At 36.8% G+C, this 14,772-nt stretch overlaps 2 protein-coding genes across 2 annotated transcripts; one reads left to right on the plus strand and one right to left on the minus strand.

Moving 5' to 3' along the window:
• Nucleotides 1-10: 10 nt before the first annotated feature.
• On the minus strand, nucleotides 11-6,859 carry LOC107083863 (immunoglobulin superfamily containing leucine-rich repeat protein 2-like). Its single transcript, XM_015373367.1, has 2 exons — nucleotides 6,704-6,859; nucleotides 11-3,391 (listed from the first exon to the last, which is right to left on the minus strand). Exon 2 carries the CDS (start codon nucleotides 3,381-3,383, stop codon nucleotides 1,302-1,304), a length of 2,082 nt encoding a protein of 693 aa, XP_015228853.1. The 5' UTR covers nucleotides 3,384-3,391; nucleotides 6,704-6,859; the 3' UTR covers nucleotides 11-1,301.
• Nucleotides 6,860-8,239: 1,380 nt separating this feature from the next.
• LOC107083858 (carbohydrate sulfotransferase 12-like) lies at nucleotides 8,240-14,568 on the plus strand. Its single transcript, XM_015373361.1, has 5 exons — nucleotides 8,240-8,358; nucleotides 8,536-8,599; nucleotides 13,643-13,786; nucleotides 13,947-14,260; nucleotides 14,328-14,568. The coding sequence occupies exons 1-5, from the start codon at nucleotides 8,240-8,242 to the stop codon at nucleotides 14,566-14,568; spliced, it is 882 nt and encodes a 293-aa protein (XP_015228847.1).
• Nucleotides 14,569-14,772: the final 204 nt, after the last annotated feature.

Consider the following 14,772-nt stretch of genomic DNA (forward strand, 5'->3'; position numbering starts at 1 on the left):
ACAGTGACAAATCCCCTGCAAAACGGAAATTTTGAAATGTACCTATTCTTTAAACCTTTGCAAACTTTGTTACATTAACTAATATATTCTTTCAGGATATCAGAACATAAAACTATGCACAACAGGACATTATTGTGAAGTGGAAGACAAATATATATGTTTTGATAGTAAATAATAATCTTAACATGTTTTACACCTTCCTAAATGAGATTGAGTGTGACCTGCAGCCTTCAGAGGTCACCTAATTGGTACAAAGAATCCAGAGGGCCATAGTAACCATGCAGGAGCTGCAGAGCTCCTTAGGTTTGGTTAGGGGAATTTTGTTAACCAGACAGCTTTTAGTTTTGCTCACTACTAACATGAAAAATTAGCTGTATTGTTATTGAAAGAATTTCATAAGTAGTACAATTTACAGTTGTGGATTACCCATGTTGGCTAAAAAAAAAAATAAATTTTTAAACTGTAAAATCATATAAAACATGTTGGGAAATTTACTTACCTACCTTATAAGAAACTAAACATACAATGTTTTATTAATACATTTTGTTTCTTGTAAAGGAAGGAGTACATCATTGTAGATTCAACCATATAAAGTGTTTTGCACAAAACTTATTCAGTTTGTAATTTCTTTTGGGGCGGGATGAAGCAAAATAAATTAGAGATTGCAAAAAGTGTGTTTTTTTTTAAAGACTAAAACTTTTGAAGGTACTTAATATTTTCCATTGCAAGAAGGTTTTCAGTTATTGATAATAATGTTAGATCTTTATCATTTCTGACAGAAGTCAGGGGCCAAACAAAATAAGTTCAAAGGTCACACTTTGGGAATCCCTGGTTTAGATTAAGTCCCATGTGTTCATCAGAGATACTCAGTCAATTAACAAATCAATGAATGACTGGTAACAAGACTCGGTAATGATGACAGCAATTGTCTATAGCAGCTGTGTTTGGACATCTTTACCCAAGAGAAAGAGGAATGAGGAACAATTTTAGTCTCTAGATAGGCACTGTGCATAACTTTAACCTTCAGATCCAATCCTACTCCGGCCCTCTGATGTGTACCATGCCATATATGCATCTCAGAGAAAACATCCATTTAGTCTAAGCTTTTTTATGGAAACAAAGGTTTGAGCTCAGATCTAAAATATCCTGCTAAAATATCTGCATTATAACTACCATACTTATGCATGCGAGATGTATTTAAATAAGATTAAAACCTCTCAGAGGTAAATGAGAACACAAAATATGGAGAACAAATGAGTAACAAGAAGGATTAGGGTGAAAATCAATTAGGATGATATTCTTTAGGGTATTTGTAGTTTGCTGGTAATATTTACGGCTTCGGCCCCCAAAGGCAGCCGGTCACTGTACTCAGATCCCATTTCAGAGTCATCTATATTTCCCTTGCAAGTGAAAGACTCAGTAATAACACTTTCTTCTGTGTCTACTTCTTTCTCCCCACCATCTACACTCTCCATTTCCAAGTCATCCTCATTTATCTTCCTTCTAGACTCTGTGATTGGAGCATGCATGCTTAGGTTGGTGGTCAGCTTCCTCTCTATGTGGTACTGGTCTTTGGCCTTCAGGATCAGTTTGTAGGTCTTATTGCGGTATTTGTAGACCAGGTGGAAGCATGTTGCTCCAACCAGAGGCACGGTGGACACAGTCAGCAGGCAGATGCTGACTGAGATGATGATGATGAGGTTTGGCACACTCCTTCTGGTGGCAAAGAGCACCTGGACTTCACAGTCTTCCCCTCTATAGGTCAGGCAGAGAGAGTAGTTGGTACCAGGTTCTAAACCACTGAACAGGTATGTGTTGACGCCTTCTTTGATCTGTGACCACTGCACAGCGGATTGTTTGCTGTCTGTAGCAATGCACAAATACAAACCGTTTAAATTCTCCTTTTCCAGGAATTCTGGAAAGCCAGAGTTCTCCTCACTGTCGCTCCAAAAGTTCTTAAATCCGTTTGGACTCCTGTTTTTGGGTATGAGTAGAGGACTGAGTCGCACTGTCGCCTCTGTTTCTGAAACCCCCAGTTCAATGACACCAAAGTTGAAGGTGTACTGCTGTATGTTATCCATGCTGGCATTCAGGACATGACTAGAGATGTTTTTTGTGTTTGCAGTTAGGCCGCATTTGCTTGAATAAGTCAGATATCTTTTGTCCTCAAGAAGCTCAGATTTGACATCAGTCGATTGTGTGGTAGGTTCGTCGGTGAAAAAGTATTTTCTTTTTAATTTTGCGAGATGCAGATAATCCAAAACTGATGTTCTCTTTTTTTGTTCAGGTATTGATGGGTTTGTTAGAATTGAAGTAAATATAGTCATCGTCGAGGCACTGGGTGTTGGTCTTGGACTTGCAATCACCTTAATAGACACAAAATTTTCAGCTCTGCCAAGCCCATTTGTTGCAGAGCAGCTGTAGTCTCCGCTGTCCTCTAGTCTGAGGCTTGAAATGAGCAGCGTGCCATTATTAAACACTTTAATATTGTCTTCAGCCTCTTCAGAGCTGTCCTCATCCAAAGACAAAGTCAGCTCTTGTTTTAGATTTTTACTGGAAATATTCCACACAACCTTGGGTTTTGGGTTTCCTTTGAAATCACAAATCAAAGCTATTTGGGTCTTCTGGTGGAAAACCATGTTGGGAACATGTGGCTCAATTAGTATTGTGACATTAGGGCTTGTGCACTTTGACTCAGGTAATTTTGAAATAATTTCACCTCTAAGCTCCTTGGGAGTTGCACAAGTGATCAAGCTCTGCTCCGTAATTGAGATTGTGGTTAGAGAGATCCAGTTTCTGAGCCAGTCCAAGGTGCAGGTGCACACAAAAGGATTGTTAAAGATCTGCAAATGTGACAAAGACACCAAACCATCAAATGTCCCCTCAGCTATGGTTTTGAATCTATTATTGTTAAGTCTGAGGGACCTCAGGTTTTTGAGGTTGGAGAAGGCGTCTTTGGGCAGGTGAGACAGCTTGTTGTGGTTCATCTTCAGCAGCTCCAGAGCTGTGAGGTTCTTCAGATCTGCCCAGGGGAAGTCTGCCAACTTGTTGTGGCTAATGTCAAAGTAACGAAGATGAACCAAAAGTACAAGGCTAAATTCTTCGACAGAGGAGAGTTCATTGTTGGCCATCCACAGGGAGGTCACCTGGGTAACGTTATCAAAGCTGCCTACTGGGATAGTAACGATCTGGTTTGCAGAGAGACTCAAGGTGGTCACATTGGGGGGTAAACCTTTCGGGACTGCGGTTAGGTATTTGTAAGAGCATTCAGTAAAGTGCCGACCATATTTATCTGAGCAGCTGCAAAGCTCAGGGCAGCAGAGGACAGTTGGGAGGAATGAGATGATCCATAGCGCAAACAGGAGGTTATCTGCTGCTGCCATTTCTGCTCCTGTAAGACAGAATCACAGCCCACATATTGCTCAAAACTGATTCATCATTCTCAAATTAGAGGACATAAAAAGGGACATTCTACAAGTACAACACACAAATTTAAAATATAAGGACATTAAGTGTACACTTAAAATAAAAAAGAGAAGTCTTGGTAAGAAGTACATTTGTTTATTTTAATTTTACATGGTAAATAATGTGCAGCTAGGTGTGCTCAAGTAATTTAAATTGCAGTGGTAATGATTCCCAGAGTAAACTTTTATTGCTTAAAGTTCACCCATCTATAGATCATGAAACATATTTCAGTTTTGAATCTCAGTCTCATTTTAGTTTCTATTTTGTCTCAAATGTTTCTCATGTGTTTCTCCTGAAATTCGCTAGGAGAAATAAGTTAGAAAGTTAAAATTACAGTACAAAAGGAGGTAAAGAGATACCTTCCAAAACTTGAATTTACACACCCACACAGCATCATGGCCATGTTGTAGCCACAGCTTCACTGACAGAAGCGAAGCTGTGTGAAGTGTGTGTCCTCTGACCGCCATCAGTTCTATTCACATACAGTTTAAGTCACTTTGCCGAGGACACAGCAACAATAAAAGCCAGAGCCTGGGCTTGAACCCATAGCCTCCGGTTACAAAATCCTGCCTCCGATGCCACTGTCACCCAAACAAGGGATAGCAAAAGAAAATGTTGGATATGTAAATCCAAAGAGTGTGCCCGCTTTGGTGGTAAAAATTATTCTAAAAATTGGCATATCTCTTTGTAGCCAGGAATTAAGAATGCATTTACTTTTCTTTATGGCTGGCAAAATATTCAGTTCTTCTTTTGCCTTATAATCCTTTATCATGGTCACAACTAACTTCTTTCACTGGAATCCTATATAAGGTGTTTTATTGATAATCGTTTATTGACATTAACTCAGATTTTTATAAATGTAGGTGTTGTAAGAAAAACAGGTGTATCATCAGGGAGCGTAGTTATCATCAGAGGATAACTAAATACATGCAATGGCTCAATATCTTGACTATTCTTGAGAAAAACAGCCAATAAATCTGCAGTTAATATAAATAATAAAGGAGAGGAGAGGCAACCCTGTCGGATTCCCCGTTGCCCTTCAAATCTTCCCTTGAGAGAAAGGGACATGGAATTAATTACTTTTATAAACACACATATTCTAAGGATTTTATTCTAAAGAGATGCTTTAAAGAGTCAAAATGAGTCAAAATGAGTAAAGAGTAAAAATCTAAAAAGAAAAGAAAAGTCTTTATCTTTAATAAAGGAATAGCCTATAAATGTCAGGGTTAGTTGTGGTAGAGGACCCAAATGCAGAGGCAGAGAGGCTGAGGAGATTTCTTGGGAGTTTAATGGGTCAAAAAAGTAACAAAGGCAGGAAAGCAAAAATCCAACTAATAATCAAAAGCAAACCAGAACTATGGAGACATCTGGGGGAAACCAAACACGAGGAGCCAGGAAGAGACGAGGAACATGGACAACAGCATGGGAGGACAGCAAAGACAGGGAACCAACAAAAGGTGAGAGCAGAGGGAGAGCATATATAGCAGAGAGAGACAAAGGGAGGGCTAACGAGCAGACAAGGAGCAGGTGTGAGAGGAGACAACGAGGGAGCCAAAGGGAAAGGAACATACACACACACACACACACACACACGAGGGCAATAGAGGACAACAGAAAAACATGAGAACTAATATAAATCTAGAAATTACAAAAAAACTGGAATTAAACCAATAAATCTAGAAAACAAGGAGCAAAGTAAAGAACAGCAGAACCAAGACCATGACAATAAATTCGAGAAACAAACTAATATTATTGCGTATGACCAACACTTAATTAATCCTGATTAGTTTTCACGCACTATCTGTCCCAAATCAATTTACAGTTGAATGGAAAAGATAATGGTGAATAATTTACATTCAGTAAAATTACAGGTCTCAGATTATCTATACATGTTTTTCCTTTTCCTGGTTTGCGCAATAATGTAATGACTCCTTATTTCATAATTGGCATTAAATTGTAAATTTGAATACATTATTTTAATGCTCTTAATAATAATTCTTTTAAGTGTTCCCAGAAAAAAAATCTATGAAAATTGCAAGTAGAGCCATGATTATGACCAGGTGATTTGCGCAATGATATTTATTTTACAGTAACATCTACTTTAATCTGTATTTCAGGGTTGCATAACATTTTGAATGTTGAGTCGATTCTGGGAATGTTTTCCAAAAATGGTATTGAAGCTGTAATGAAAGTAGATCTAGTTCATATAGAGGACTTTCTGATTTCCGTGTGTCAGATTCCACAGAGAAACAAAAGTTGAAAAAGACTGAAAATTATATTAGATCTTGTTGGTTTAGGTTTTTTCTACAGATTGAAAGGATTGCTTGAGGAGAGCTCTTCCTTTACACTGTCGGAGCATGAGAGTAGACCAAGTTCATAGAGAGAGCTTTCTGATTTATATGCTTAAGATCCCAATTAGACACAAAAGGTGAGAAAGTCAGGGAATTATATTTGAGCTTGTTGAGATCTTTTCTTTTCACCTTATTGCTTCAAAGAAAAAACTGAGACACAAGAAATTAATCTTAGTCTCATTTTTGTGTCACACATATCTCAAGTTGGTCCAGGAGAAGTACCTGAAATATTTTGGAGATCTCATTTCAGATTTTCTTTCCTCTGAGTTGAGCTCAATGAGATTAATCAAATAATTACCTGAAAATGAAATAACATGTATAGCTGTTTTTAAAGTAAATGTTCATATTTGCTAAAATAATGAGCTTTTTCAAGTATACCGGAAATCTTTCCTGCCTAATTCTTTGTAGAGAGCTGGGAAGAGTGATTATACTGAATCTTTCAGATTTATGTAATTACAAGCATTAAGAGGGAGGAATAGGAACCTGGACAACTGAGGGAGGCTGACTAAGGAAACTGACTGAAACCATGAAGGAAAACATAGACCAAAATCAATAACTAAGAGTGAGTATAGGAGAAAAACACAAAGGAAGAAAAAGCATCAGAAAATAATGTACAAACAGAACACAAAAGCTGGTTTGTAAATGTAAGCATATTGTAGAGCAGATCTGAGTCCTTGTTTAATGCAGAGATGCTGCTGGATTTTAAACTGCGCAGCAGTCTCTGTCCTTGGTGCTGAAAGACAGAGAAATGTCTGGTCTGTTTCTGTCTGCAAACAGCCGGACACAAACATCACAGCGGTCTATGCAATCAACCACAGGCACATTACAAAGTTAATCTAAAAGTAAAAGAGAAAACCAACCTTATGTAATCTGTGTGAGCAGCTTACCTGCGTTCCTGGTTTTTGTTTTTAATTATGTCTGCAAAAGAAGTCAAAATGCATGAGTCAGCGCTTGAAGGCAGACTTCAGAAAACGTAATTCCTGCATCATTTTGATAACTGATATAAAGGTAGAGCTGCTGTTCGCTGCAGAGAGAGTGCTGCCTGTGAACATCAGCAGCTGTGTGTCCTTCTGTGGCATTTCCTTCCTCCTCCTTTTTCACTGTCTCAGCTCTGGAGGGAACCACGTCAACATACCCCCCCCCAACAAATATTTTAAAGGGGAAATTGCACCAAATATTCTCAGACAAAGTAAATGAGGTTTGTAAGAACCCATTTCAATCATTATGAGTGGAATACATCAATTTTGTCTTATAGAAGATCATCTTTGTAATCCTATTATTCCACAAAATAATACCCAGGGTGAAGACTCTTTCTTCATCATTAGCCATTGCCTAACTTTGACTTCAGAATAAATTTGTAACAAGACAAAGAAAAATATTTTATAAGTATTTTCCTGGTAGCTTTTACCTACATTTAAATGTCATTATTAGTAAATTGGAATTTATAGAAAACAATCATAGCTCTTCGGGTTAAATTAATTTACAGTTTTCAGCAGCTCTTTGGTTGTATGGTGATAGTGTAAGGGGCAGAAATTTGCCTTTCATGCATTAATAATTTATCAACAAATTGATCATTATTTACAACCAGGGGCGTTGCTAGGCACAAAGCTTTACTGGGGCACTGGCCCCCTAATGCATATGCCCCTCCTTCCATACACAAATACAGACAAGCACACTGCCCAACCCTGATACATTCCTACCAAAATTACCAGTTGAGATATTAACAAGTGTAACAGCATATTTGTTTTAACAAACNAGCATATTTGTTTTAACAAACATGAACATTTTCAACATTGCAGCTATAAAAAAAAAAAAAGACATCAACAACTTTGACAAATAAAAAGTTTCCTTATACACATTCTGAAGTAATCATTAATTTCTAGGTTTCAGAGTTTTAGTTTTAATTTTAACTCATCCTGAACTAAGTTTTTCTTTTATTTTTTTGAGCATTAAAGTGTACCTCCTATTTTTCATTTTTGCAAAGCGGTCAATCACTAGACTGTGACTCAGCTTAGAAAGTTCTTCCTTTTCAACTGATAAAATAGCAAGATGATGGAGCCTGTCTTGTCCCATTGTGCACCTCAGCAGAGTGTGGAGCCTTCTCAACACACTGAATGACCTTTCACAACTCCAGCTGTTGATTGTGATTGTGAGGGAGATCTGGATGACCTGTGTTAGTGTGGGGAACATGATGTTATCAAGCAAGTTGAAAACACACTGCGTATCCTTGATGACAAGGATTTCTTTTTCAACCAGGAAAAGCTATCAAACCATTTTGAATTAAATGAACGTTTTTTTACTCCAAATTTGTCCTGGGGATGGTGGGACAACTTCACTTGTCTAGGACCATCATGCTTTCCCCCTAAGTCACTAATGTCCCCTTCTTGTTTGTGGACGCTGGTTGTTGCGCCCTCATCACCTTCATGGTCCTGTCCATTTTTTCTGACGACGCCGATGATCAGATCTCACCCACCGGACCTGCACCATTTGGCTGGACCACTGGTCACCATCTTCCCAAGACAGACACCAAGCCGCCCTCTCTGTGAGTCACAAAAATCCCTCACTTTTCAAACCAGCACCGAACTGTTGCTCACCTGTCACCCAACCTCTTCCAGCAGTATCTAGAAAACCCTGCCTGCTGGACTTCTCTCTGTAGAGCCTAAGACCATCATTAAAAACCCTTTAACTGTTTCTTGCTTGCGTGATTGCTCTTATTCAGAGTCTGTAAACCTAAGCACGACAAGAAGATTTGCAATTTTTCCACTATGTCGGACTCACCGCTGGTAAGTTAAAATGGGCACGAGCACGTATGACAGTCTTACGTAAACATATCACCAGAATGATTGACAATTAGGAGGGCCACTTATTTTGATGATCCACCCAGGAAAAGAAAATGCTCCACATTATCTTTAAGTTACCAATAGGAAGGGTTTGGTTTGGTCTGGTTTGGTTTGGTTAGAGAGAGAGCAGAGCATTGCCCTCTTGTAGAGATAGCAAAAACTGGAGGTTCGATATTCAGACTGTTTCTGTCACTGAAACAATGGAGATGAAAGGTTACCCGATTAAGGGACAGTAAGCTTTAAACAGCAAATATGATTATTGAGTAAAAACTTTAATTATTTCTAATTATATTGATGATCACATTCACCATTATTTTCATATAAATTGGAAACAGTAGTAGTTCAAAATTTGGCAGATTTAAAAGAAACACTTAACACTTTGTTTTTATCTACAGTGTAGGTCTGCAAATCTAAAATTGTGATTGTGAGTGGCACAGATGAGGAGGTTAGTAAAATAGATATCCCAGGATGGGGAAAGAAATTGGATTAAAGTAGACAACCGGGTTTTCCAAACTGTTTCATTGTAGATTGCTCCTTTCTTAGAACAACAGAGTGGAGAATAAATAATAAATGTATTCTTTGTACATAAGGTGTACAAAGAATTTATGAGCACATGGTAAAGCCTCTTTACGTAGGACGCTGAACCTTATCTTTTACCCTAATCATGCAAAAGTTAATTGGCAGCCTTGCATATAGATATAACTACAATGAGAAACACAATTTTTTAAGAAGATAAGCTGTAAAGAATGTGTTCATCATTCATTTAATGCAGCTTTAAACTGCTTGATTAGTTACATGAACTCACAATAAAATGCATGCATGCCACACACATAGATGCAGACATTTTTCAGTTCAAACACATGGATGTAGTCATGGCAGTCATCCTGCAGGGGGAGACAAAGTTAAAGAAAAAAGAGCCAAGCCAGACTTCAATTACTCAGTTAAATTGTTGGTAACAATTGTTACAGAAGTAACCACGGAATAAAAAACACACATGTTAGAACATTTGTGTAAAATCTTACTAAAAGTCTTATATAGTATTCAACATATAAAACATACTTTGTTTGAGACTGAACGGTCCTGCCTCCACAATTAACATCTAACCATATTTACATACCACGGGGCAGCGGAAAATCCAAATCTACCTTAAGGCAAAATTTACAGCTAACATTTCACTATATTATATCCTAAACAGATGGCCATAAGAATACAGATCATCATAGGTTACCAAGACAGAATCCATTTCACAAGGCATCCTACATCTAACAGAGACACAAGTAACATGTATTATATATATATTTCTAACAAAGCGATTTTTTTTTTTAATTGAAAAAATATTTGTTTAATTAAAGCAATCTTTTTTTATTGAAAGACTCAAATCTACTTTTACCGGAACAATAGATGCACATCACTATTTCCTGAACATCAAAGACACACCTTCACAAAAAATATGGAGGTGTGTTCAAACAGTATTTATATATAAAACTGAGTGGGTTAACATTACATTGTTTTAAATGGTCATCAAGCTTCTTTTTTCTGTTCATTTCCATTGGGTAGATGATATATATTTCCAGACGTCATGAGGATTACCACAGATTTCCTAGCTTTACCTGTTTTTGTTAGTGTGTTTTTCATCTCACTGTTCCTTAACCAACAGGGTGTGACACAAGAAGATGCAGGTATGTTGTATGTTTGTTTTGTAAGATCCATCTTAAATATACATGAGAGCGACACGTCTTATTTGCATTGTGGTCATCTTTGATGATTCTCATAACATTATCAAAGATTAAGTGAAAAATCAAAGGTTCTATGTTCATTTAAGTTTTCACATGTTTTATTTTTCTCTTCTGTCTTGTATGCATGGGATCTGTTTATATTTCTTTTAAGCCCTAGTAATCTTTAGGAGGAATTTAATGAAGCTATACAGCACAATTAATCAACAATAGTTCCCTACTTATCAAGATTACACAACCTTGATAAGTAGCAAGAGACATAAAGCTGGATTTTTTTAAGTTCAAGCATTAATTCTTAAAAAGGTTTATTTTTAACAAAACATATCAGGTATGTTGTTTTAACCTTATCCCACTTTTTCCCCTCTAAAATACAAAGCAAACACAGTATAAAATCTTCAGAAAAACAAACAAAACCATATTTTTTTCAATTAACTATTTGGTATTTGATCCAATGTTATTCTATGTCACACTAACTGCAATCTGTATAGAGAGGATCTTGCTACGCAGTGTGTCCTGATCCTGATCAGTGCAGTTTTTTCACTTCTCACTCTTGCCCCATGAAATGTAACAATGTCACACATTTAACTGTTTAAGATTAATAAAAGTAAAAAAAATAAATAAAAATGATGCAGCAACAAAGCAAAGCCCCACTTTATGACCAGCCTAGACAGCAGAACAGATAGAACATTCAAAAATATACAGAATATAGTATTAACTATGTTTAAAAACAAGGCAAACACAATTAAAAAGGCTGTGGACGGTTTATACAGTGGGTAAGGGTAAGGCAGTGAGAGGTAATTCTCAGAGAGCTTTTATTTTTCATAAAAAGTGGAGAGTGATAAACTGCTTTCCTCTGGTGCTACTGTCCCTTTTTTGTTTTTGCGAGGCTCAAAGAGGATCCATGACTTACTTTATCATTCTTCTGTCCTCCTGAACTCCTATTGTAGGTAAAGTATTATTTTGTTTTCATTTTTAATTGATTGTTTATTCCTGAGTCTGCCCCTCTAGCCTTCTCTATGTGCTGTGTGAGGCAAATCGTGTTCAGAGCTTACTGTTGTTATTAAGATTAAAATAATGAAGTACATTTGTTTCACAACAGTTTAATTGGGCAGTATGCTAAGTAAAAGTTTTATTTTGCCAAAAGTGCCCAAACTGTGCAAAATGTGTTGTTACTTTATGAGGGGATCTCTGGTCAAACTGTGTTGATTTCTATTGTGCGGAGACTCTTTCTGCATATTTTAAGTCTATAAATCACAAATCTATGAGAAGATATAAAAAAATGACATAAACACATTAAAACACTGTAGGTAGCAGCCTGGCTTTGAGAAAAATAAATGATGTATTATCCTAAAGTGCTTTAACTACATTAACTACATACAAGCAATGGCGTAAATATTGGTAAGCAGAGACTACTGTTGCTTAGGGGCCCCTGACCTCTGGGATTGGGATGGATTGGGGTGTTGTACTTCATATGGGGCCCACCCAGATAATGTTGCTTACGGGCCTATTGTTGTGTCGTTACACCATTGCATACAAGAAACAGAAGAATGTAGTGCCAAACAAAAACTTGCAGATTCATAGTTGCTGTTATCCATGTGAAATTTTCTGGTGAAGATTCTTTGTCATTCAGGTCATAGTCATTCCAAAAAAGTTAAATAAACAATCCACTGGACTTTGTTTCCAAGTTTGAAGACATTTTGCTTTCCATCCAGTAAGCTTTTTCAATTCAAAATGAATGATTCAAAATGAATCAAAGCACCAGTTTTGCTATGGCAGCAGGAAATCCCCAACAGGCTGGCTGTGGCAGAGAGCTGGGGATTCCCATCCCAGTGCTGCCAGTTGTTATGCTGGAGGTCTGGCGCTCTTAGGATATGCAGTTCATTCTGAGTGCACAGATGATGTTTTTAGGTAGATTTTTCTCGCTTAAAAAAGTGTTAAAACAAAATTTCCAACTCATCAAAGTAAATGATTCCAAGTTGCTCCCTAGCTTTTAGCTACAGAACAGAGTGTAAGAATAATCAGAGTGCAGATCATTTAGAGCGTAGAAGTGTCCAGTGTTTGACCTAAATTTCCACATTTGTCCAAATTTCTGCTTTTAAGTGTTTTTGATGCTAAGATCACATTCAATGTGAATGCACTGAGTGTATTTCAGCTATCAATTTGAATTTTAATTAAAAATTGGATTTCATTTTGCACTAACTTGTGGACAGTTTTTTTTATGAAATGTTATAGGTGTTGAGAACTGTTGGCAAGAAGGGTTTCTGCAGCTGTCTGTCTTGTTAGCATTAATGTTAAAATCCCCTACTATAACAACCTAATCAGTATTTAACACTAAATCAGGTAGAAGGCCTGAAACTGATTTAAAAATTCAGAATGAGGACAAGGTTTTTGGTAAAAAGTTAGAAACAGAAGTGGTTTTGTTGCTTTAAGATTTGGATGGGGAAAACTAATGGTTAAATGTGCAAAAGAATTGTAGCTATTAACTGACTTTGGACTAATCAGTGACTTAGACAGAAAAAAAGGTTGCTATTCTTCATCCTCGCCTAGAATCTCAGGGTGACTACAAATTTAAATAGCTGGAAGGAGTTGCTTTATTTAGGGTAACATAATCCTGTTGTTGCAGCCAGGTTTCTGTAAGACGACATAAATCAATTTAATTGTCTTGGATCAATTCAGAAAAAAAAAAACCTATTTAAGCTAAGCCTGACAAGTTTGACAGACCATATTTTAATGAAATTTACTGTTTGTATTACAGGAGAGAAGATGACTTTAAAACAATTAGAAAGAAAGGAGCTGATAAGAGGGATGTGTGGCATCGGACCAAAGGCCTTATCCATGGAGAAGAAAATATCAGACCCCGTTAACAATCAGTTCATTGTGGATGACACTCAAAAAATCATCTACTGCTTCATTCCAAAGGTGATAGGCAAACAAAAAAGGTCATTAACATTTTGATTGAACAATCTTTATAATTCCAAGATTTAAAGCCACGCTGCAATGTTTAATTGCTGTGCTTCCATAATATTTTAAGAATATGTTCAACCTATTTCTTTTGTTCCCCCACTGCTCTAAGTGGTTTGCTCTGTCGGCTAAAGGCTCTATACCGCAGTCGACGATTGATCGATTAATTAGTTGACAATAATTTCAATAATCGATTAATCATGATTAATCTGATTAATTGTTTCAGTCCTAATCAACTTTAGGAAGCACTAAGCTACATCTCTGTAAAACAGTTCAATTTTGTTTTTTACAGGTTGCATGCTCGAACTGGAAGAGAGTTATGTTTGTCCTGAAAAAGGGCAAGCCTTATGATGACCCTTCATCCATTAGTAAGACTAGTGTCCATGAATTCAGCAAGCTAAGATACCTGACACAGTTTAATTCAACTGAGAGGAAGGTCAGTTAACTACTGTAATTACAGATCTGTCTAGAAAATAAAATTATTGTTTACCTGAACATTTTTCAACACTGATTTCTGACTTATATGTCAGAATTAAACAAAAAATATATGTTATCATATTTCACTGCATATTTTGTACCTATTTCTTTCTCTACAGTGGAGGATGATGAACTACACCAAGTTTATGTTTGTCCGTGACCCATTCGTCTGTCTCATCTCTGCTTACCGTTCAAAATTTCTGTATAAACAGAAAAACACATACTTGTATAAGAATTATGGGAAAATTATGATCAAACGGTACAAAAACCAACCGAATCCACCGCAAACATTAAAAGAGGCAGAGGAATTGGGACTCCTCCCCACATTCAACAACTTCATTCAGTACCTGGTGGACCCACAAACAGAGAGGAGGGAACCATTTGAGCCCCACTGGAGACAAATGTATCGCCTGTGTCACCCCTGCCTTATAGAGTAAGTTTTTCTAATGCTGAAAGGACCACAGCTTTGAAACAAACTCTAAAACGTATTCCTTTTTCAGGTATGATTTTATTGGGCATCAGGAGAATCTTCAGGAAGATGCTCAAGAGCTTTTGAAATTGTTAAAATTGGAAAATGACATTAAATTCCCGTCAGCCTATGAAAATGTGACTACCTCAAATTCAGTCATGGATTGGTTTAAAACAGTGCCTCTGGAGGACAGGAGAAAGCTGTTCGACATCTATAAATGGGATTTTAAACTGTTTGGATACAAAAGGCCAGATAGTTTGCTTGATGGGTAAAACAAAAGAGGTGATTTTGTCTCTTGCAAATATTTATATGTACTGTATATAAATATTAGATAAAATGCTTAATGGGTAAAAATTATTTTTAGTTTAGGTACTTCTATTGATTTTCTTCCTGTAATTATGAGGCTGTTCTCTCTAGTGCTGCCTTTATCTCTATGGAAAGAGAAGGCATATTTCAAACTTTATTCTTGACATTAT

This window comes from Cyprinodon variegatus, unplaced genomic scaffold, assembly GCF_000732505.1.
Source record: "Cyprinodon variegatus isolate N-32 unplaced genomic scaffold, C_variegatus-1.0 Scaffold86, whole genome shotgun sequence".
Classification (NCBI taxonomy): Eukaryota; Metazoa; Chordata; class Actinopteri; order Cyprinodontiformes; family Cyprinodontidae; genus Cyprinodon; species Cyprinodon variegatus.

Excerpts from the sequence above, each read along its gene's own strand:
- LOC107083858 (XM_015373361.1), top strand. The coding sequence starts at position 8,240 with ATGGTCCTGTCCATTTTTTCTGACGACGCCGATGATCAGATCTCACCC. Across the intron at positions 8,359-8,535 it reads GACACCAAGCCGCCCTCTCT|AGTCTGTAAACCTAAGCACG; the intron begins GTGAGTCACAAA and ends GCTCTTATTCAG. Across the intron at positions 14,261-14,327 it reads TGTCACCCCTGCCTTATAGA|GTATGATTTTATTGGGCATC; the intron begins GTAAGTTTTTCT and ends TTCCTTTTTCAG.
- LOC107083863 (XM_015373367.1), bottom strand. The coding sequence starts at position 3,383 with ATGGCAGCAGCAGATAACCTCCTGTTTGCGCTATGGATCATCTCATTC.